The sequence below is a fragment of the Cavia porcellus genome, unplaced genomic scaffold (assembly GCF_034190915.1).
Source record: "Cavia porcellus strain 051 isolate PalLab524CR breed Dunkin Hartley unplaced genomic scaffold, mCavPor4.1 scaffold_22, whole genome shotgun sequence".
NCBI lineage: Eukaryota > Metazoa > Chordata > Mammalia > Rodentia > Caviidae > Cavia > Cavia porcellus.
Genome location: NW_026947505.1, coordinates 19,741,517 through 19,765,327, shown reverse-complemented (window position 1 = coordinate 19,765,327; position 23,811 = coordinate 19,741,517). Strand labels below are relative to the sequence as shown.

At 39.0% G+C, this 23,811-nt stretch overlaps 1 protein-coding gene across 6 annotated transcripts in view; it reads right to left on the bottom strand.

Annotated features, from left to right (window-relative positions):
• The window catches only part of Mtcl3 (MTCL family member 3), a 43,543-nt gene that overhangs the window by 15,575 nt on the left and 4,157 nt on the right, over window positions 1-23,811 (bottom strand). For all 6 annotated transcript variants that reach the window (XR_010041890.1, XR_010041889.1, XM_063232891.1 and 3 more), the window contains exon 4: window positions 22,180-22,338. Coding sequence is in view for 4 of the 6 variants with exons in the window: in XM_063232891.1 (XP_063088961.1) it covers window positions 22,180-22,338 (159 nt within the window). In the remaining 2 variants the exon portion in view is untranslated. The remainder of the gene's footprint in view (window positions 1-22,179; window positions 22,339-23,811) is intronic.

Below are 23,811 nucleotides of genomic sequence, written 5' to 3'. Positions count from 1 at the left end.
CCAAGAATAACCTAAGAAAACAGGGAGAAGGAAATGGAAATGGAAATGCAAATCTGCAATGTTTTCCTCGAAGGTAGTAACTTTTATTCCTGGTAAAGATGGCCTCAGAAAACTCTGCAGAAGAAAATGCACTCAGGAGGGGGAGCTTTATGAGCTGAATTTTTATTTAATCTGAGAACCTAGCTAATGACATGAAATAATCATTAAAAATTATTTCATGCCTTAGATACTTCATCTGTAGTAAACATATGCTCAGTAAGACTTGATCAATGTGAGCTAATAATATAGGGATTTACCCCCTTTTTCTAATTTGCTCTTGCTAATGAATTGAGTTCTAGGCTTCATTGCACTTAAGTAATAAAAACACATTTATAAAATTATTTCTGGGTAGTGACAGCACTTCCTTCTGGACTTTCTCCATAACACAGCAAAGAAAAGCACCAGCCAGCATTTACACCTAAAAGGATGGGCAGCCCGACTTTTTCTGTCTGGTCCCAACCAGCTTCTAACTCACTGTCATAGCCATGGTGACATCACTGCTGTGTCAGAATCTTGTAAGAAATACGCTCGCAGGGGCTGGTAACAAAAAGGCAGTGATTAATGGAATGGGTATCACATGGGCGCTTCTAAATCATTCTTCATACAACCACACATTTAAGACGTTTAGTAATACATTCTTACAAGTCACTGTATTCAATGCTTCCTAAACGGCACTGAAAAAGTTGTAGAAGCAAGTTTCTGGGGAGCAAGTCCAGGACCAGGCTAAGAAGTGGTAACCTATCTTTGTGCCCTTAGATTGTTGGAATTAACTGTCAAATTTTACAACATGAACAGTTTACATGGGAAGATGTCAAGTTTCCATTTCACCTGAACACTGGGAAGCCCTGGTCACGTGGAGCTCCGATGACAGTATGGCAATGTGGGATGAACCTGAATGGAGACGGACAACCACTGACCACTGTCCTAAGCAGACAGCTTCACCACTCCTACGCTAATGCGGCCGCCCCTGCTGATGCTGCCCTGGATGCTCAGGTCACGGATATGGAAAGAGCCTGAGAAATCCAGACTCTTGGGCCTCATCCAAGAATTCTTAGGGCCCCAGCCCAGTCCATGCCTGTGCTTGGTGATGTTAAGTTTGGTGCCACAGTCAACGCATTTCCCTTCCCAGATGGGCTGAAAGTCTTTACTTTGATCTCAACTCTATTGGAAGTTTAAAAAAGCAGAAAGTGATTCAAAGGATCAGTCCATGTGATTGTCTTTCTGCGGATAGAACCCAGGGCCTTGGCACTGAGCTGCATTCCAGCTCTCCCCTCCCCTGCTGTTTAAATTCTGAGCAGGGTTGTGGTTAACTTGCCCAAGCTGGGCTTCAACTTAGGATTCTCCTACTTCTCACCAAAGTGGTGGAGTTACAGGCACAGGCCACACCCCACTTACTCTATCTTCTGGGTCTGCATCCCTTCAAACACTGGGTGAGGACGGTCACACTACAAGAACTTTTTGCTCTCTCCACACTACGTCCATTCCCCGGTTCTTTCAAGCATTCGTCTGACACAGTTTCCCATCTAGTTTATGATCAACTAACCTTCATAAGCACTTTCATAAAACAGCTTCAAATATATTTATCCTTTTGTGTTTAAAAACTAAAAATCAAGTTATATGACATTACATTTATTTATATTATTTTATCTGATTAATAGAAGTGTATCAGTCTAGTTTGTTGACAATTAATGTTTCCATTCTGCCCTTGTCTGTAACATTTTTATTTCCTAATAACATGGCTTTGGCCAGATAGTCTCTTATTAGGCTAGAACTGACATAAATGGAGGGACTTGAATATAAATGGCCTAGGCAGAGAGACTGGGGTGAGTGCCTGTGACAAATGTTGAGAATATCATGAATCAAATGTGATAATTACACATTTCTGTGTTCTGAGTCAATCAAATTGTGAGTGGAACACAATTATAGATTATTTCCTCAGAAATCTTAACTAGATTATTTTGATGCCTTGATTCGATGATAATTAATCCTAGGGAATTGACTTTTCCCATTTTCAAAGATAAGAGAAGTAGAGGCAGAAGTCATTGGTTTCATAAAACAAAATTCAGAGTATATTTAAAAGGAAAAGAACTGAGAAAATCTTAAAATCAAATACCAATCCATGGTGTTCTCCTGTGTACATGTGCCTAGAACAAATCTGTGTGTGCAAGTCTGTGTGTATATGTGCACACATGGGTATATGCACACATCTATTTATGTGTTTGGCTACTAGGAGGGATTTTGGCATACTTTAACAACTTCTAAAAGACATGGACAAACAAAATCTCTAACTAGTCTCCACAGACCAAATAGATAATTCCAAAATCTATTACAGATATACCACATGGTCAATGAAATCAATTTTAATTTGGTTTAAATTTCCATTAAAGGGCATCTTGATAGCCAATGGAAGTATATTTTATTTGATCAAATCAGCTCACTTATTTTGAAATAAATGGGCAGTTGTTACATTTCTGAAAATCTAATTTGTACAAAATTAAGTACCATTGCCTACATTAAGTAAATCATTAGATTGTTGATACAGTGCTTAAGGATACACAGTCATGAATGTACATCTTTAAGTAAAGCATCAATCTGAGAAGTACATATATATTAAAGCCTAAATAAACCATAAATGAGTCCCCAGGAAATACATCCATGAAGCAAGAGTATGCTTCACTGGGCTATGCATAAAATATTTCATATGGTAAAGAAGTTATGGAAAGAAACCACAAATGCATCAGATTAGCTTTCCTAAAGTATTGGTTTTCTTCCTAAAGAAAACTGACTATTTATATTATTTCTCAAACTGACAGAACTCTTGGTTAACAGCATAAAACTATCATCTACCTCCTCTTAAAGCATACTTGAAAGCAAAGATATCAATATATAATACTGGAAACTAAAGTTAATCATTAAGAATTTGTTATAATTGGAAAAAAAATTAACAGTAGCATCTGTGGAACTCAAGCAAGAAACATAATTTAAAATACAGATTTTAACCTTTTGAAAAATCAGATGTGTAGGCTAATTAGATCTAGACACTCTTATTTCTTGATAGGTTAAACCTCTGCCACATGAGATAGAAATTCTACTCAGTTATATATCAAGAGAAATACAAATGATACATACCACAGGTCCTCTACAAGAATATTCTTAGAAACATACATAGTAGTTAGAAACTGGAAGCAACTCAAATCTACTGTTGAATGACAGATAAACTATAGAATCCCCACAATGGAATGTTATAGACAGTAAAAAGACAGGACATAAATGGGAGGATACAGATGAGTCTCAGAAACACTCTGCTAAGTGAAAGAACCAGATCCAAAAGACCACATATACTGTGATTCCATTTGTGTGAAATATCTACAAAAGATAAATTTATAGACAGAGAAACAGATTAGAGTTGGCCAGGAGTAATAGGAAGGAGGGAAGAAATGAAGATTAACAGTGAATGAGCCCAACAAATCAATATTAAGGGGGCAATGTAAAGGTACTAAAACTGATTTATGGTCATGGAAAATTCAATACCAAAAATCACCTAACTGTATAGTTGCCCTGTATTAATTACATGTAAAACACAACTCAATGAGGTTATTAAGGAACAAAAACTAGGAAGTCAACATTTTCACTTGACTAGATATTGCATAGATGCCACATTACCATGTAAATGCCTGGCCCATTCATAACCAGCAGGTTTCTGGCTACTGAAATTCCAAGGCAAGTGGGAACTACACAGGAAGGAGCCCGGTGATTAATTCTACTATGACTACTTTTCCTTCTCCACAACTTCACTGGTAGAAAAGCTTTGGGAGAACTCAGGTTGCAGTTTATTGTTTTATATATACTGAAGTTAGACAAAGAACAAGCTGCTTCAAATTCTTCTGGGATACAAATCTCTCTCAGGAACAGACTCCTCTACCACAGACAAACAAGGCAGCGACAGAACGGTGCCTATCAGTCATCTGAGATTGAGCAGGTGCTGCTCAGATCAAACTCTTGTACACTTCTGCATCTGCAATAGACAGACGGGGAGGGACTGAGCAAAAACTTGCACAGTGAGTTACTGGAGTCCGTGTTAATTCTGTAAAGAAATTCTGACGTTAAATGATAATACTTCTAAAAAAAAAGAATATGAAGGTACCTTAGGCCAAGGCAATCCAGTGAGAAAAAAGTTCTTTCTACAAATGTTGGGGTCAGGGTGGGGTGCAGCCACACTAGAAATCCACCCACAAAAGGATACATTTAGACCCTTACCTGACATGAGACACAAAATGGATCTGAATATATGAGCAAAACCATAAAAATCTGACAATAAGAAACTGAAGTGAATCTACCTTCGAGATTAAGCGAAGATTGTTTAGCAATGAAACCAACAGCCTAAGTGATAAAGGAAATGCATGTACAAACTGGACCAAAAAGTTCTGTGCTTAAAGGACACAATTACAAAGGCAAAAAGACAACAAATCATTATGAGATATTATTCTACCCCAGTAAGAAATGCTATTATAAAAAAGACAAACGGTAATGAATATTGATGAGGCTGAGGAGAAAAAAGAACTTTTAAACACTGTTGGTGAGAATGTAACTTAGAAGACTGATTATGGGTGCTGAAGCCACAGTTGCCCATAACGAGAGTCGATGAGTTCCGGGCCCTTGATGGGAAGACGCAGTGCAGTGTGGAGTGGAGCCAAGGTGGAGAGCTTTTTGGCTCTCGGTGCGTACTGGAAATTGGGTCCCAAGGCCCCGCAGAACAGCCGGAGCCACCTGGCCGTGCTGGAGGAGGCTGCGGATAGGACCATGCACCTGGGCACCAAAGTTGGGTGCCTCACAGTTTTCCGAAGAGGCAGGATGCTGATCTAGACATGGAAAAACCACATCAAGCTAGAATCTATGTCTGCGGAGGAAGGAAAAATGTGAGTGGAGATCAGGAGCCCTATGCGCTCACTGAGACTGGTCCATGCTGTGCTGGGAGTGCTGTGGAGTCAGGAGATTCAAGGTCAAGGTAAAGCCATGGCCACTGCTAACAGGAATTGTTGAGTCCCAAGTCGATGAGTCCCGGGCCCTTGATGGGAGGATGCAGCACAGTGTGGAGTGGAGCCAAGATGGAGAACTGCATTGATTCCCAGCGAGTTCTGGGGATTGTGTCTTGTGGCTGCTGTTGCTGGCTGGAGGACATCTTGCAGTTGGGCAGAGCACGGTGCCATGGTGGTGTGAGTCAGCCGCCCCTTGTGCAGAGAGGACTGGTCGGATCTGCTGAGCTGAGCTATGCCTCTGGTTGGGACCCAGTAGCCAGGGACAAAACTCTCACAACTCTGTGATGTCCACAAGGTACAGCCTAAGTTGCTAAAGGAACTTTCAGGTCACCTGGCTCAGAGGCTCAAGGCTAGCCTGCACTGTCCCTGCATCCCTGCATGTACCTCATATAACAGCAAATTGGGGAGGGCAGCAAAACCCCAGTCAGCACGCTTTGGAAAGATCCTAAGCAACATGGAGAGGGCCAGAGACCTCCAGGACACACTTGTCTGAAAGAAACCAGAAACATGACAAGAGATACAAATAAAAAAAAAACCCTCCAGCTGCCAATCCTGGGAAAATAAGCCCAGGAGAGGTAAATACAGAAGAGAACCAGTGCAGTAATCCTGCAATATTAGTCACAGCATCAGTGGACATAAAGAAATACCTTCATGAACTCATAGACGAATTTAAAACTGTACTTCTCATCGAAATAAGGCAAGATATAAAAAGATAATTAAAGAAATGATAAGCCCCTCCCAAGAGAACACAGATGGAAGAACGGAGGAACTCAGAAAAGGAAGAGAAACCTTTGATGAAGAATATAAACAAAACCCAGAATACATGAAACAGATCCAAAGAGATTACCAGGAAACTAAAAACTCCATTGAACACTGGCAGAAACTAAAGTTAACCTTTTGAAACTTGAAAAGAGATTTATGATGTGTGATTGTGAAAGAAAAGATCTTTAAAAATAACAAGGCACCAGGAAGAAACAATTCAAAGGCTAGAAGAAGACAAGAGGATTTATAACTTAAGAATAAAAAATGTGAGCGAAGAAGCAGGAGTAACCACAAATGAACCTCAAAGACTATTCACAGATATAATTAAGGAAAACTTCTCAAGCATAGGAAAAAGAAATGATATCCAGATAAATGAGGCATACAGAACTCCAGCCAACTACAACCAAAACAGATCTACACCCAAACATATAATAATCAAGATTCCAGAAATCCACCACAAGAACAGAATATTAAAAGCAGCCAGAGAAAAGAAACAGATTACCTACAAAAGAAAAATTATCAAAATAATGACAGACTTATCAACACAAACTCTCAAATTGAGAAGAGCCTGGGGGGAAATAGTCCAAGCCCTGATAGAAAATAACCTCCAACCAAGACTGATGTACCCCCCCAAAGCTCTCTCAAAATTAATGGAGAAGCAAGATATTTCCAAAACAAGGAAGAACTGTGGGAGTTCATGGCCACCAACCCAACCCTACAAAAAATACTGAAGGACACTCCAGAGAGAGAGAGAGAGGACAAAATACCAGGATTCCAGCAACAGTGGCAGAGAGGCCTCAATGAATGGGACAGACAATGGAATGAAGGAGTAAAGTGGACAAATAATAACAGAAGAATAGAATAGCAGAGATGAGGCAGAGATGGTAAGCTATAATCTTTAATATAGATAGACTTGATACACTAACAAAAAAGAAACACAGGCAGGATCCATCGAGATGCTCTGAATAGGAAACACACTCAACCTGAAAGAGGGTTAATAAACTGAAAGTCAAAGATGAGAAAACAATGCTATGTGTGACAGGAAACCAGAGAGAAATAGGGACAACTTGTCCAGCAGCAGATAGATTAGAAAGCTATGACACTTTTGTAGAACTACACAGCTGGAAGGAAGGAAAACCTTGTGACTTTAGCAAGTAAAGGAGTACAGCTCAAGAATCAAGCTCAGGGGTAAAAAGGTTCAGCAACAGTCAGATAGATAACAGGTTGGCCCCTTAATCTAAAAACTAAAGGAGCTAGTGGGACCCAAAATATACAAAGCACCCTGAGAAAAGGGAGGTATTGTCTAAAAAAGGAAGGCAGAGAACATTGTTAATAGTGTATCAGGATTTAAAAGTCACAGTAGTCTTATCACTCTGTTTAGTTTGATTATATTTTGTTCTGGTCTGTCTACTCATATTAGATTTGAGGGCACAGACAGCTAACCCCAAAATAGCAGTTTATACCATAGTAACTATCCTTAATTTCCTATTAACTTAAACTGAAACCCTATATTACTTACATTGTCTTACTATGACTGATCTTATTTGAAGTTGGTTTGTTAGACTGCTGTTTTGCCTTGACTGATTTTATTTGAATTTGGTATGCTTGATAATATCAAGTCTAAAAGTAGAGCAACTACTCCGAAGATGACAAGATGTAAAAGATATCCATTCCGGTTTTGAGTATTAACTGCTTTCAAGTCCTACAATGTCTTCAAAGTTATGTTTTTATAAAAATAGCTATGTAATGCTATGGTTAACTGTATAATGCCTGATGATGTGGACAATTCTATTGAAAGTAACAAGAGAAAGCATAGTAACTACTGTAGATCACCTAATATTGTGGTCTTATATGTCTTTTTCATTTCATGCTTTTCTAGGAATTTGTTTTGTTGTCTTGTTTTGATCTGTTTTTCCCTATAACACAGAAAGGATAGATATGCATGTAGAGATTCACACATGGAAAGAATTTCTAAACTATTTACAGGAACAGATTATATAATACACAATGTAATAAACAGATACTCTGAAGAAGAAGAAACAGTAAGAAATCCAATGCTATTCTGTAGCATTATGATATAAAATCTAGCAATACTATCATTCACTGTTCAGAGTGATATTAGTCTAGTTTCTTATGTTCAATTTCAGCATACATAAAGATAAGGACAGCTACTACGAAGAGAATGAAGACATTATGGTAGTCATTATTGACTTCCCCAAAAATCAGGTCTCTAAGACCTAAAAAGCCTTCATAATCCTATAATGATTTGATTAGTTCTATAATGTTCAGTATATATTCAATGTGTGTAAAGATGAGGACAACTATTTGGAAGAAAACTAGAGACAATAAGACAGACAGTGAAGATCTCCAGTGTACTCGCTTTGAAATCTGTGTTTCTTTAAACTCTTTCCTTATGAACTGTTTTGTTTTGTCACGTTTAATCTTACCCTCTTTAAGATAAAAAACAACTATGTAGGATTGATAACTATATTACTAAGTTTTTGTTGGATCATTGAGCAGAACTGTTTGCCGTGTCATTATTTGAAAGCCACTTTGCAAGCTTTAATTTGTAACTTGAACAACCATTTCTAAGATGACAATATGTAACTTATCAACTAGTGATTTCTTACTGTTTATTTTTTGAAATTCTGTATTATTTCTACTTTTTTCTCTTTAAATAAAAAAGACTGATTATGAAAAATGATAGTTCATCAAAATGAAATGATGGAGTTTCATCAAAAAAGGAAAATAAAACTACCATATGTTCCAGCAATCCCACTCCAAAGGAAATTAAATCACTATATCAAAGTGATATCCATATACAAGTTTCTATTGCAACACTATTCATAATAGCTATGGTGTGGAATCGATCTTAAAACCATCAATCAACTGATAAAAGTGTAATAAAATGTAAACTAGATGAAAAATAGATGAAACTGAAGGACATTATGGTAAGGAAGTCACACAGGCACAGAAAGACAAATACCACATATTCTCACTCCTTTGTGGAAATTAAAAAATTAATCTTATATAAATAAAGAGTAGAGTAGAACACAGTAGAAGCTAGAAAGGATGAGGAAAGATTTAGACAATGGGTATTGAAATACAGTTGGGGAACTAGTTATAATACTCTATAGTTCCATAGGATAGCTATGGTTTACAACACTTTATTATATCTTTCAAAATAAGTAGAGATTTTTAAGGTTCCCCACACATAGAATTGACATTTGATGATATGGAAATACCAATTACTCAGATTTGATCATTATACATTGTATACCTGTATTAAAATGCAATATTCTGTAAATAAGTATACTCTGTCAATAAAAATTTTTTTAAAAAGTAAAAAATCATAGAAGAAAATATTTTCATATCATATGTATGATAAAAGACTTGCACCCAGAATGTATAAAAAGCCTGAAGTACAACACAAGTCTACATAGATAAACATACAACTAAAAACAACAAAAAAAGTAGACTTTGCACAACATTAAGTACATAGGCAATAAGCATATAAAGATGTTCAAAATCGTTAGAGAAACACTGTTTTAACATCTAAGAGAGCAGCAATAACAAATATCAGTATTATTAATGCTTATCTCGGTGGGAATATAAAATGTTACAGTCACTCTAGAAAACAGCTGACAAGTTTTTTAAACATATTAAATGCTAATTTTAATAACATGGAAACCCATGCTCAGCATTCATCCAGGAGAAATGAAACCATATATTCACCCCCAATTTGCAGGACACAGTCCATAGCAGGCTTACTCAGAACACAGGAAAACGTGTATAGCTTACCAACTGGGAGTAAATGAAAAGTGGCATTTTCATACAATCGAACATTATCTAGAAACCAAGAGAAACAGATGACTGATACAGCACAGGGATGGACCTCAAAAACTTTGCTCCAAGTGAAAGATGCTAGATGGAAAAGGCCACTAATTAGGTGATTACAATAAGAAGTATGTAGAAGATATGTAGAAAGCCTTAGAAAATAGATTACTAGTTTCATCAGGTTAGGGTTGGGGTGACAGAAATGTTCTAAAATTGAGTTATGATGACTACATAATTCTATGTATTTACTAAAAACCATTAAATTGTGCACTGAAAACGTAAGAATTTACAGTACTTGAATTATACTACAATAAAACTATTAACATAAAATGCATTAGGTCGATTTAAAAAAAATCAGCTAGAGGGAAGAAAAAACAAATAAACCATCAAAAATTTCCTATGAACTATTTAGTCAGTAACACAGAAGATAGCTTTAGAGAAATTTCGTTTTAATAAGGTAACAATGATGACCTCTAAGAAGTAACAAGGTCATGAGAAGCACTGCCAGGAATAAGGAAAGTCACAAATCCAATGCAAGAGTTGTTTTCAACTGTCTTTGAAAAGCACAACTGACACAGCAGAAAACTGATTTAATGATGCTGAGAACCAAAGACAAAGAGAAAAATGCAACAAAAGTGACAGGATGAGAAACTAGCAGTAGGAAATAGGAAGTGAAGGACGTGCTGGACGAAGACCACAAGTGATAATTAGTTCTACCTTACCAGGAAGTTTTTACAAGACCACACAATGGAATAAATGTTATTTTTCAGGTTGAAAGGTTTATGCATGCTGGACATATTAGAAGGAAATATTGCCTCTCAGATATGTACAGACAGGTTTTCTTAACTGGGCCTTCTCCTCGAGTCCCCCACTCCATTCTTAGCCCTTGTCAGCATCCTTCTGTGCCCTGGGAAGCTGATCACGCATGCATTCCTTCACCTGCTCTACTCTTCACCCTGGGTCAGGATTTAGCCAACAGAAGGCCCTGGAAAGGATGGGAGGCAGAGGACAGACAGGTGGGTAGCTCTCACTTCCTCAGTTTTCAACGTCACCCGCAAGGCCACAAGTAAGTCCCTTTCAGGGAACAGATCCCCCTGATAGACCCTTGTCCGCAGAGGCAGATCTTGAGCCCCCTACAGCACCTTTTCTGCTTTCTGTGTCTAAAAGTGGTGACAGCTCCCCAGGGCAGCCAGTCTTCTCCGACTGCCTCCCTACCCCTTCTTTATCACCACACATTATGGCTTGTGTCTAGATGTCCCCCCAAAGCCTCATGCAGTCATGGGGGTGGGGTTTTTGAAAGTGGCTGAATCTAGAGTTTATGACTGATTCATAGTGCAGTGCTGGGATTTAAGGGTGCTGGGATTCAGGCTGGGTGATGGCTGGATCAATACACTGATTAGACGGGCACGGTTCTAATCCCAGCAGGCTGGGTAAGATAAAAGGGGCAAAAAGAGACTTGTTTCACTCTTTTGCTCTTGCTGCTTTTGCTGCTTTGGACTACCCCAGCCACCAAGAACTGTTGCCCTTCTGCCATGTGGCACTCTGCCTTGAGCCAGACAATGAAGGATTGAAATCCCTACAAAAACTGTGTGCTAAATAAACTTTTCCCTCCTTAACTCTGTGCTGGGTATTTTGTTCCAGCAATGGGAGAAAAGTAACTAAGACACCTTCATCTTGTCCACATCACTGAAAGTAATCGCTCTTCCCTGGAACCATTCTGGGAGAATTCTCTTTCCAATTGGGGGACCCTGACTGACACAAAGCATAAAGAAAAAGGCTCATAAATACGGATTAAATCATTTAACCTACAAATGAACCCAAGCTAGGCTGATGACACGCTGCCCACTGCAAAACGAAAGCCAAAGTGAAGATAACAAAATACATAATACAGGGGGAAAACTTCTGCATGTATAGTTCCTTTATCATATTACTCTGTGTAGTTAACTGAAGGCTATTTTTAAAGGATGTCAGCTCAGAAAATATAATGTCCATAAAACTTCCCTGAAAAAGTCAACAGCATTCTCTAATCAAAGAATATTTAAAACTATAGTTCAAAAAATAGAAACTGAGTTTATGAAATTGTTTCTATGACTACCTCATTGCATATGAAAGCTTAAAAATTACTTTTAAAATTGAAACTATACATTAGAACAATAAATAATTAAATACTAACAGTCTATAATACAATATTAAATTAACCAACATCAGGATCGAGTGTAAAGGGTGGGACTAACTGAAACAGAATTTCTTTGCTTCTTTTTTTACTTTAGTAAAAAGAAAATCACAAATTTTCTATAAATAAACACCTTTAAGTTAACAATAGTAGAATGAAAAGAAGGGTAACAACCTTCAGAATCATTACAGGACAGAACAATTCTAATCTAAATTTAGTTATACATTTAAATAAGGGAATGCAATAACTGTATTTTAACCTTGAAAGATAATACTTTCCATATAACAGACCTTCCTATATATACATAAGTGGACTCATGTTTTAAAGTCCTCTGAAAACTTTTCTTCCATATGCAAGGAGACAGAGATACAACTATACAACCAAAGTACTTGTTGTTCATTATCTGTCTGAATACAATAAACAACAGAATTGTTTAGTTATTTTTACTATACGTTCAGGTTTTTGTACAGTATAATGGCAAGAAACTGTTACTTTGTGAAGGAAAGAAAAAGCAGCATAGTTAATTTTATTAATTACTTAGTCTCTGATCAACTGACTAGACAAACTGAAATAACTGAGCAAGGCACGAAAGAATATAGAAAATTTTGAATTTTTAATTTTAAGTGCTTCTAAGATGAACTGTGCTGAATATAAATGACCCCCTTAAGTGAAATATGAAAGTACAAAATGAAAAATGTCAGCAGAGAAAGTAAAAGACGTCTTCAAATGTCATTTACCGTTTGGAAAAGATCAGTTTAGCTGACCCTGAAATGTAAAAATGAAACTAGAGCAGAAACATTAAATAAATAATTACTTTCCATTAAAATTCAGCGGAGTCTAAAATCATCATGACATAACTGGATTTGGAAAATACTTCACAAAATTGCCTGCTGTGTGAAAGTAACACAAATATTAGACAACAACTGAGTCAAGTAAATTCTAATTGGAGAAAGCCAAGGATGAGATTCTTTGAAAACAAACGCATCTCCTAAAAAGTATACATTTATTGGTTTTTTGTGTATCTATCGTTGTATATGTGTGAATTAAATAGAAACATGGTTCTTAAAATCCAGGAAGTTTAGAACTTATGTGTGAAGTCAGTAGAGACAAAATCTGAAGTATCTTGTGTGTTAATACATTTGATCTAAGGAGAACATGCTTCTCTCTATTCTTCATGAAGAACTTTCATAGAGCAGCAATGTAGGAGAAAGACAATTTATCACAAACAATTCAACGCTGTCAACTGTGTTGATGAGTTTAGTGGCAGACAGTACGGCTGGGCTGTCTACGTGTCCCCCCAAATACAATTGTGAGCTAAAGGATGGTGAAACCAACAATAAGACACCAGACACCGATACTGTGTGAAAGAAAGAAAACATAATGTAGTTCATTTTATTAACCACTTACCCCTCTGATTATTGGATTAGACATAGCGGGAGAAGGACTGAAAGATGGAAGAAGAGAGAACAACTTTATGAGGAAAAAAGATGTAAAAAAAGACTTTAGAGAGTCATTGACCTTCATAAGGAAAGAGAAAGGAAAGGCATCCCAAAGGCTTATATAAAACAGCGGTAGTCCTAGCTATGTCTACAAGCTCACTCTAGCAGATTTAAAAATTCTGCCAGGAGTCAAGCCAGACTCAGCCAAGCCAGGATTGTGGGATTACCCAGCACCTCCAGATTCAGCACCTTTACTGTTTACAAAGTGCTTTCCCACACATGGTTTCATGTTACACCGTGAGAAGACTGGATCAGAAAACATCCTCCTTTAGGAGGTGATTGAGAGTCCACAAGTAAGGGATGAAACTGCACCTGGGACATTTGTAAGGAGAGGAGAAAGAACAAATGGTCTGAGGACACTAGTCTACTCCTAGCAGATTTCTTCTGCTGTGTTCCACTTGGAAGTGTTCTTTCAGTGCTTGCTCAAAGGTTCCCTCAGAGCCTGGAACTTCAGGTCTTAAAAATCTGTGGTGCATGAAGGCTCCCAAAGAAGAGGTCATCGCAGCTCAGGAGGAAGATGGGCGTGGGCATGGAGGAGCAGCTGAAGTCCCTGCACTGGGCCCCTGTGATATCAGCCAGTGGTGAACGTTTGCCAGAAGAGGACGGGCTGGGCTGCATAGCTGACCTGAGAATGCTCTTTCTGGCTCCTGAAGCCTTCATCTCAGAAGTGAAATGACTACCAGACAACTGTTCATAAATGATGGTGCAGCGATCAGTACATAAGCCCGCGACCCTGGGACAGCTGAGCAATTGTGGCCCTGAGCCATATTAACTGCTGAGTCTCCTGTCCCAACAAGACAGAGCGAAAGCTCGGTCAGTCAGACAGTCTCTGGGAAAGGCACGGTCTGCACTCCACACTTTCTCAGCAAAACACACCAGGCTTCTGGCCACAGAGCCAACTGACACCCAGTGATCAGGCTGTCTTCTTGCTCTGGAATTCCTGTCCTCCTCGCTCTTCCCAAGAACCTTATTTATGGGAGCCTGCTTCAGAAGGCTTATGGTTCTGCTGGGCAACAGGGATTTGACAGAAACAGGGTGGATGGTGCACAATTTCTACAGGTTTTAGGGTCCTGGGGGCCTTCCGCTTCCAGAAGTGGGTGGTGCAAACACTGCCCACCTGCCTCATTCTCCTTCTGTCTGCCAAACCAGACACCGTGCACCTAGAGTCCTGATTCTGAGTCACTTGCTCTTTTTTCTCTCAGGCAAAACATGTCACCTAATTATCACGCATTTTCCACTCAGAATCATTTACAGCTTATCAGTTTTGGGCCAGGTTCTGCTCTGGTGGCTGGGGACAGCAGGATGAATATGACTGGGATCCTCATTAGTCGAGTGGAGGAAAGGAAGTATGTGTGTGTTGTGTGCATTGTGTACACATAAATTAAGTGTAAATACCAGTTATCATACTCCAGAAGAGATGGTCTAATGGCCTACCTGCTAGTCATGGAACTGAATGCTGAAGATGCTGACAGTCTACAGGACTTCCAGAATGAATCAAAGTTGGGTGCTACTAGTAATGCATGAGGGTGACAGTTTTCAAAGCATGACATTTACAGTCTGCTTTTTCGATCAGAAAATAATTAACATAAGGGACAATAAGGTAACTCCCATGGTGACCCTACCTGGTGATCCTACCTGCTGTCCATTATACATGATACATATTTAGTCAAAGGGTATACGCTTTTAGATTTATGTAAAAGGCAGAATCAGAGACAAGATGCTATTTTCTGTCACTGCTGAGGGCAAGGCCCTTCTCAGGCAGCCAAGGACGGATAGCAAGGGGGTGACAGAGGACAGCGATAATTACCAGCAGATGCCTAAAAGCACCCCGTGGACTACTTAGGTCCCAGTTCCACCCTCAGAGCCCCTTAACGAAGGACATATGCATATACAGACCAAGTCACCTTAAAGAGAACTTTATGATGCCTTCAGAAAGGTGAAGACTTGAAAGTTCAAAACCATCAAAACTGTAGGGGATGGAAATCCATTTCAGTAACAGCAGGATCCAAATGCTGATGTCTAACCCAGGACTGGCACTCATGAATTCAGGCAGCACACCTTCATTGTGAAGGACTGCAGACTTCCAGGGCAGAGAGCAGCAGTAGATTTCATCCCAGAGAACTGATGGTTAGGACCCAGCTTACTTAGACTACCACGGTGCCATCATTTAACCCTACTGGTTTGTGTGGTGGAAAAGAAGATGGATTCTTCAGTTACCATGTGGGCTTTGCAGCTTTCTAGAGAGCAGAGCCAAGGGTACACCAAAAACTGTGGCTCAGGTTAGGGACTCATCCTCAGCCCCACACATCAGGTCTCCTGTTCTGATTTCTATAGCATGAAAGCAGGCTTCGAATGCTGAATAGCAGTGTGCAGAGAGGCTAATGTGGGTCTCACTGTTTTAAAAGCCTTTGGACAGGGTCTGCAGTGGGTGCAGATTTGGAGTTCAAAGCAAAGCTGGGTATCTACATCCTTCTGTCCTCTGTACATCTATGCAGCCACACTAAAGCAGCCATGAAATTACAGTGCAGTAAATATCTGCTAACAAAATACACAAGATAACTATGGAAACAAAACAATTTCATCTGACTATGCAGCTGTAGGCAAGACAGAGGGACAACTGATGAGACAGAAGATGAAATTTTCTTAGGATTTTGGAAGATGTTGAGTTTAATTTCTCCATCTATAAAATAAAAAAATCCAGGCCTGTAAATTTCAAGTTGTTTGCTCAAGATGACAGGTGAAGTCTCAGATCTGTGCCATAAGCACTTTCTCATAAATCAGTGGAATTCTTGGCTTATGAAAAAAATGCCTTCATTTCATTTTCTGTAAAACACCTATTTCCTAGCTCGTTGATTATTTAGAGAAGAACTGACAACCAGAAGTGCTATCTGTCTGTGCTGGTTTCCAGGTAAAATCCATTTAGAGCTGTCAACATCCCATGTCCTAGAGCCATCCTCAGGGCTGCTTCATTCAGGGGCGCCACAGCACAGCACTGTGTCTGCTGGGTTGTATCTGGGAAATAAATTCCCTCAATATTTTGACTGTTCCTACATTCATCGAGGCTTCAGAACAATGGATATCCTTCAGACCCTTTTTCCTTGACCTTTTCTGAACTTTTATTTGACCTAATGTCTAATCCCTTCGGTCAATTGTTTTATAATTTTATCACGAACCATTTTAAATGACATTTGAAGGGAAACTGGATACAGAAGTCAAGGAAATAAATAACCCTAAGTGCCTGCCATGGAGATACTTAAAACTGCTAACCTCTCAGCAGTGGGTCCCTCAAATTTCAGCCTAGAGTCCTCGGAACACATCAAACTGGGTTAGAAACAGCTCTGATAAATAGAATATATCAGCAAATACAACAAAAAAGTAAATATGCACTCAATGAAAAATGAAGCCCATTATATGACAAACATCAAAATGAACAGATACTTTAGGTAGGAAGTGGAAATGTACTCACAAGCATGTGTTTAATCAAGTAAAATCTATAACTTTATAATGCTTTAGAGTTTTACAAATATACAGCTCAGAATTCTAGCCAAGAGAAGAGCTGGAATCAAGTCAACTATGTGGGGTTGTATAATGCTGACCTATATTTTTATATAAATAATCTGAAATTTGAAGTTTATAGTAAAGATTGAATGTGTATCACAAAGTAAATCACCAAATTTTGATCTATATTACTTTGCTTCAGTAGGGGGATTTGTCATCTAGGAAAAAGACCCCTTGACTAAGACTGAATTTTGGGAATCACTTCAGGATGTATGCAGTTACATATGTAAACTCATTAGCAAAACTTAGTAAAGTTTATAACTCTCAAATAAATTCATCTTTAAAGACTCATTCAGAATACAGGATAACTTCTTAGAAGACAAGCTTTCCAATGCTCTCCTGGCACACAGTTCATTTTTAATTTAGACTCTAGGACTTCTACCTACTCTTACCAAAGTAATAATGTTTAATTGATACATTTAAAAATAATAGTCATTTAATTTTAAAATGACAATGACTACTGTTCCCTTTCAAATTTTAATAAACTACTAGAACCAAGAGAAAATATTGCACAACAAAGAATTCCCCACTGAAACTGTCTCTTGAGCTGCTTTTTAAATGGATTTATCACTCAAGCATTTCTTTTCTGTACCTAATAGCTTTGATAAACAAGTTCTATCAAAATCAACTGTAGTTATGATCAGTACTTGACTTTATATAAGGAAATAAATAGATATTATAAACATGAAGAGCAAGACTTTGCCTAATATCCTATCTGTAAAGAAAATCACATGTACAGATTTTCAGTCCATTAAAAATAGAGACACTACCATTAAAATTTATTGCCTTAATTATTTTTGTGTTCTAGAAGGAAAGTGCATTGTCCTAGACATGCTATATTAACCAAGTCCCAGAAAATGAAAGTCCCAAGATAAATGATGCTATTGCAGTAACCAGTTAAGAGTCCCCTGGAGTAAAGACTGGAAAAAGTTCAGAAAATATTTTCATTTAGTTCTCTTATGTAAGTGTGAAGGATGAGGCAAAACCAAGAATGCAGAAAAACAAAGAAAGATTCTGAAATGAAACTCTGATACGCAGTTCTCCTCTTCACCTCACCTTTTCTTTTCTCTAGTCCTCTGTTGGTGACTTCTTTTTTCAAGTGTCTGTCATCAACTCCTCTACAAGCATCAGGCTTTGAAAGTGACAGGAGAAGATCCCACCCTCCTGAAGATCCAGGGGGTTTTAAAGCTTTGAAAATAAAATTCCCTCCTACCCCAGCAGAACTGAGAAGGGTGGTGACCCTCAACCTAGTTCACTCAACCCAGAACATGTGCGCCTCCTTGTAGAGAGCCTCCTCTGCATCTCCCTTTATCATACTGGCTCATAAACCCATCCTGGCACTCAAAGAGCCATTTGCTGTTTCCATGAAATAACCTGTAGGGAAACCTTTATCGCACTAATCATTTCTGACGTTGAAAGACAGACGACCATTTCTCCCAGGTTACAGGAGGTAAATGCATTTTTCTGCACCAGGAAAGCATAGTTCTAGTAGCAACCAGTGCTTTATAGTTGCTAGGAGAACGCTATTCAGTTTGAAGGCAGCATCCTAAAAGGTCCCTCTTGTTTGAAGCTGACAGAATATCAGCTGTTTCAATACAAGCAATGGATTGCAAAGAGTGAAACTAATTACCTCTACTCTGCCTCTGCTCAATTCTTCTGCTCCCGGGTGCCTACTCCACTTTCTCAGAGGAAGAAGATGAGCAGACGGTTATGAACAGGTGCACAGAACTCTATGCAGCCACTAGTGCTGAGAGCAATTGGTCAATACCCTGGAAGCTAGTTAAAGTCTCAGTAAATGTTCCAAACTCTAGCAGATGGCCTGCTGATCCCAGGGGGGCTGTTCAACATCTATACGACTCCATACTAGGAACAAAAATCTTGGAATCAGAAGACTGTTTCTCTTTAGTATTTTCTACTTAATACTTCACAATTTTAGTGTCTAACTAGCATCTTTCCTTCATAACAGAGAACTTAGCCTTTTCTATTTTTTCTCCACTGGTGGAATGACAGAAAGGATTTGGAGTTCATGTTGTTTACACTCAAGAAGAATGAATTTTTAATTTACAAGCAAGGAAGCATAGAGTTAATGTCCACTCCATCAAATACCAGTCAAGTTACCATGGCAGTTACCATTGCAGCTGTTTTAATATTTATCCTCAGGAGAATAACAAAGTTATCATTACAAAACATATCTTATTTGAAGGAACCATTTCTGATTTCTGCACATTTTAAATTACCTTTCATTCTTCTGATAATTTCCTAAGCACTATGAAGGTAAACATCAAATGGGTGCCAGAGCTTTTTTAATTTTTTTCTGTTTACATTTAGTCATCTTCAGATCTTTATATTCCACTCTTTCTCTCCCTTCCTATTTGCATCTACACTGGCACTTGTTTTATATTGCTATCGTTTTAAAATAAAAAAGCTACTTTAAAAGCTGATGTACTCCTTAGGGTATTTATGCTCCTAAACGTTCTATTTGTTTGTGATTATATTCTGCGACCAGGCTCCAGAGTTCAGCAAGTGAAACTCTAAGGGAGGGGAACGGCTTGTCTGGCTTGAACACTGTTCATACCACCTGGTGCTGAAATAGCATTTTCCCAACACTGAGCTAGAACTTCTAAGCAGTCACAGGGAAGTGTATAGGGAACAGAATTAAAACTCATCTTTACAGTGACTCTCCTGGTGACAGTTCCAGAATCCTGCCCTTCCTCCTAACTGACACAGTATTCTGGGTTTTATTTTAAGATGGGCAAGGTCCCATCCATCTGAACATTTTCTGTTTCCCAAGACATAGGTTGACAGTTAGAAAACTCTTATGCCATTCTTAAACACACCTTTCCAGATACTCACCTGAAAAATATCTATAAGACACCGAATTACTATGGATTCCTATTTTTTTTTTTTTTTTTTTTTTTTTTTTTGCCTTTTTCCCTTTTATCGGTACTGGGGATTGAACTCGTGACTGCCTGCTTGCAAGGCAGGCGCTTATGTCGCTGAGCTAAATCCCCAGCCCCTCCTACTTTATCTTTGGTAATCAAGTGAAAGCCCTTTTGTCAATAATGTAATTATATAAGCAAACAGTGTGTGAGCATACAAGGGGACAGGAATAGGGAATGGAGCCCGATGAGTCTCACACTGAACTTTCTCTTCCTTTGTCCAGGGTAGGGAAGGAAGGGGGAGTAAAAACGATTAACATGCAACATGTATACGTACCCGTACTCCCATGATGTTTGTAATTATTATGTAGTTTTAACACTTACTAACAAATAAGTGAAGCTAAAAACAGAAATTGTTCAACAGCTACTTTTGTGGGCTGAATCACATTTTCCCTTCCCACCTTTCTTACCAAATTCCCATATGGTTTCCCAACTTTTAATATTTTGGAATGAGACCTGAGTTGGAGACTGGTTCTTTACACAGGTGATTAGGTTACAGTGAATCCATCAGTGTGGGCTCATCTAATGCTACTGGTATTCTCACAAGAAGCTAAATCTGGAAGCAGACAACCCTACTGGGATGCCAGATGCACACAGAAACAGCCACATACAAACCAAGAAGAGGCCTCTGAAAGCCCACAGAAGAAAACCCCTGTAGAGACCTTAATTTCAGACCCACAGCCTCCAGAATGATGAGAAAATTAACCATTACTTAGGCACCTGGGTCTTTGGTGCTTGGTTAAAGCAACCCCAGTTAACTAATATAGCTATCTACTTTTCATGATTTCCTTCTAGAAACAAAACATTCCATTTTGCACACTCTTCAAACTGTACCTTACTGCCAAAGAGATCTTATACTTATATCCATTTCATATTTGATTTCTTTAAAAATTCATGCTTCTCTTAAATGGCAATGTGTTGGATTTCATGACACAGGGCATACTAGCTGAATAGGTGGAGAATCATTTGAGACAGGCTTTACTGTTTCCAATCAAATACACAGAGGTAAATAGAAGTTGGAAGGCTTTTAGGGCTGCACACTTGTCGATAAAGATGGTCACACCTTCTCAGTCTCCTTACTTTTCTACTGGACCTCAGAACCTCCCTTAGTTAGCATCCAATGATCGTGGATCACTAAAAGGATTTTCCCTATTTTCCTGTTAAAAAGGTATTCAAAGTCAGGATAATATAAACAGACACTCAGATAAAAAATAGTTTATGAAACCATATTCTACAAAGTCCTTACAGTTACACATTCTCAATCCAACTATAGAAATTTCCACTGCTTTATGGTAAACATTCTGCATCATTCTGAGATAAGCACAGAAATCACAGGTGGCTCAATATCTCAGCCCATGGGAACATAAGAATTTTCTTTAGTTTTGCACATCCAGCCAGAGGAAACAGTTCAGAAGGCCATATGTACGTTTGTCTATTCTTGACAGAAGGTTTTAGAAGTTGCACTGTACATACTCAAGTAGTTTTCAAACAAAAAGTATTATTTCAATCCACGTTCAATTACTTTATTATAAATATTAAATCTTTTCTTCTTTCTTTGCTAGTTATTTTCTGTGACCTTCAGTTTATTCTTTGAGAAGACTCAGAGTAAATACAGTAGGAGTTATGGTGCTTATCATACCAGGGTTCTAAGGGTTCTAAGTACTGTACATGTAAACCATTCATGTGTATCAACCACTTCCTGCTCACACAAAAGGAAGGAACTTTCACGCTCCATCCAAAAGGACAGGACTAAGATGAATTGGTTTAACTTAAAACTAAACAGATTTCAACTCAGAACAAAGCCTTTCAATAGAGCTATGATGTGACGGAATTTGGGGAAGGTCTTCAGGGAGAGCCACCAGCGCCATGCTAAGCACAGGTCACCAGAGGGACCTTGTGACAGAGAAACTTCAAGCAGTGACCAAGTAGACAGATGGCCCTTCTAGCCTTGTCCATTCTACAAGTTCACGGTGCTATGAACTCAGTATTAATCCCATAAAAACTCCCAGCACAAGCCTTGTTCTCTTACGTTCTTGACAATCTTGCATCTGGTGTGCGTGTAACTTACTTAACTGGCTGATATTTAGAAAAACCAATAATAAAACATAAGCCACAGTTCACAGTACGCCAAACCAGAGGCAAGGCTCAAGTGAAACCGTTTTCTTTGCTATTCCTTGTTAGTATGAAATACCTGTTACTACATGAGGTAAGACCCAGAATGGTCTTGTGATCATAAAATAAAGACAGAATTATTTTAGGAGTCATATTAGTCCACAGAATTCTTTTCCAAAGACCTAAAGAAAAGGTAGTACCTCATAGCACCATCAAATACTAACCTCTTTCATTTTTTCCAGTTCATTCTGTAATGCTTGCTTTGCAATTTCAACTTCTATCAGCTGTTGCCTCAGTTTCTCATTTTCATCCTCTGTGGTGGTTCTCTTTTCTTCCACATTTTCCAATTCATGGTGAAGTCTCACAGACACATCCTTAGCAACCTACAATAAAGTGTTTGCAACAATGAAGCACTCTCAGCAAGTATTAAGAACCAGCACTTACAAAGTCCTTATCAGGTCCAGCCAGGGTTCCCAGTGCTTTACATACAAACCATTCATATGTATCAACCACTTAGGACCCACAGCAGTTCCAGGAGCCAGGCACTGTAATTACTTCTGTGTTACACAGGAAGAGAGCTCTGGGTGGTAAAGCACTGCACTCAGGGTCACACATCGGACGGGTCTTTGCTCTCTCAACTTTTTTGCTACACATGGCAATAAACATTCTACTGCATTACACCACACTGGGAGAAATCACAACTATCTTCTAACTCTACAAGAAAGCTATGAGGTAGAGACTTCCATTGTTTGCATTAAAGAATGTGAGGGTGTGGCTTAAATTTTGATTGGACAACTAGAATTTTAGTTGAAATTTAGGAAATTCTAGTTACATTTAGAAAATAGTTTAGCTCTGACATTAGTTTTAATAGCTGTGCATTTTTACCCCAAATTTTGAGATTATCTTGGAAATCTGATGGTTTGGAAGAGAAGTAACCATTCTGGGACAGAAGGTCAGCATGCTGACCATGTCTATAAACTGAGAGGCTGTGAGTCTAGCTGCCTCCTAGCAGTGGACCTACAACCCGTGTAAAAAACACAGCTTCTGCACCCGCCAGATCTTAGGGTCTTCTTTCAAGTTTTGGGAAATAATAATACACGCACCAACGCTGACCATAGTGCTTAATACCTGAGTATGCAACATTCAGCAAGTGTTGGAAAGCAGGAAAAATAAGGCAACAGTGATTTCACAGAATGCTCCAGCTCTCTGTAATTCTATCTCCTCTTTGTATTTTAAGGAAGTTGACACAAATGAAGTACATTTGACTGTCTGTCTCTGGTGGTGAAATTACTATCTGGTTGGCACTGTCAGCGAATCTGCCCATAGTCAAACTGAACTTAGAGAACACATCTACCCCATCTGAAACTGCATGTCGAGGTCTCTCCCTCGGGAGAGATCAACCTTCGTTTAACTCTTTCTCCAGATAAGCTACAACCTGGGCAGATTTTTCCTTTCTGGGAGTTACTGCAGGGCTTACATCTAGAACGCACAGAGTTTGGGTGGGCAGGGGAGGCAGGAAGGAATTTTTACTCTGCTATTACAGTGCTGCTCCTATTATAGGGGTCACGTCCTCTGCTCCTGTGCCTGATTCCACTTGGCCGCCCTGGAAAGGCTGACACTGGAGGTTGGATCCTGCCTGGGCCACGCCCATGGGTCTGTCCTGGAGCAGGCACCCCCTTCCCACCGCTTCCAGAAGAGCCAGGGCAGGTCAGCAGCAGCCACCACCCCACCTTCAGGGCCCACGCCTACTCTCGTGCTCTGCCAGGCACTGTTCTCTCCGCTTACAATGCACTCTTCCCACCCACCTGTCAATCCTCTCCAGGTTTCTGACATTTTGTGACCGGCACTGCGAAAAC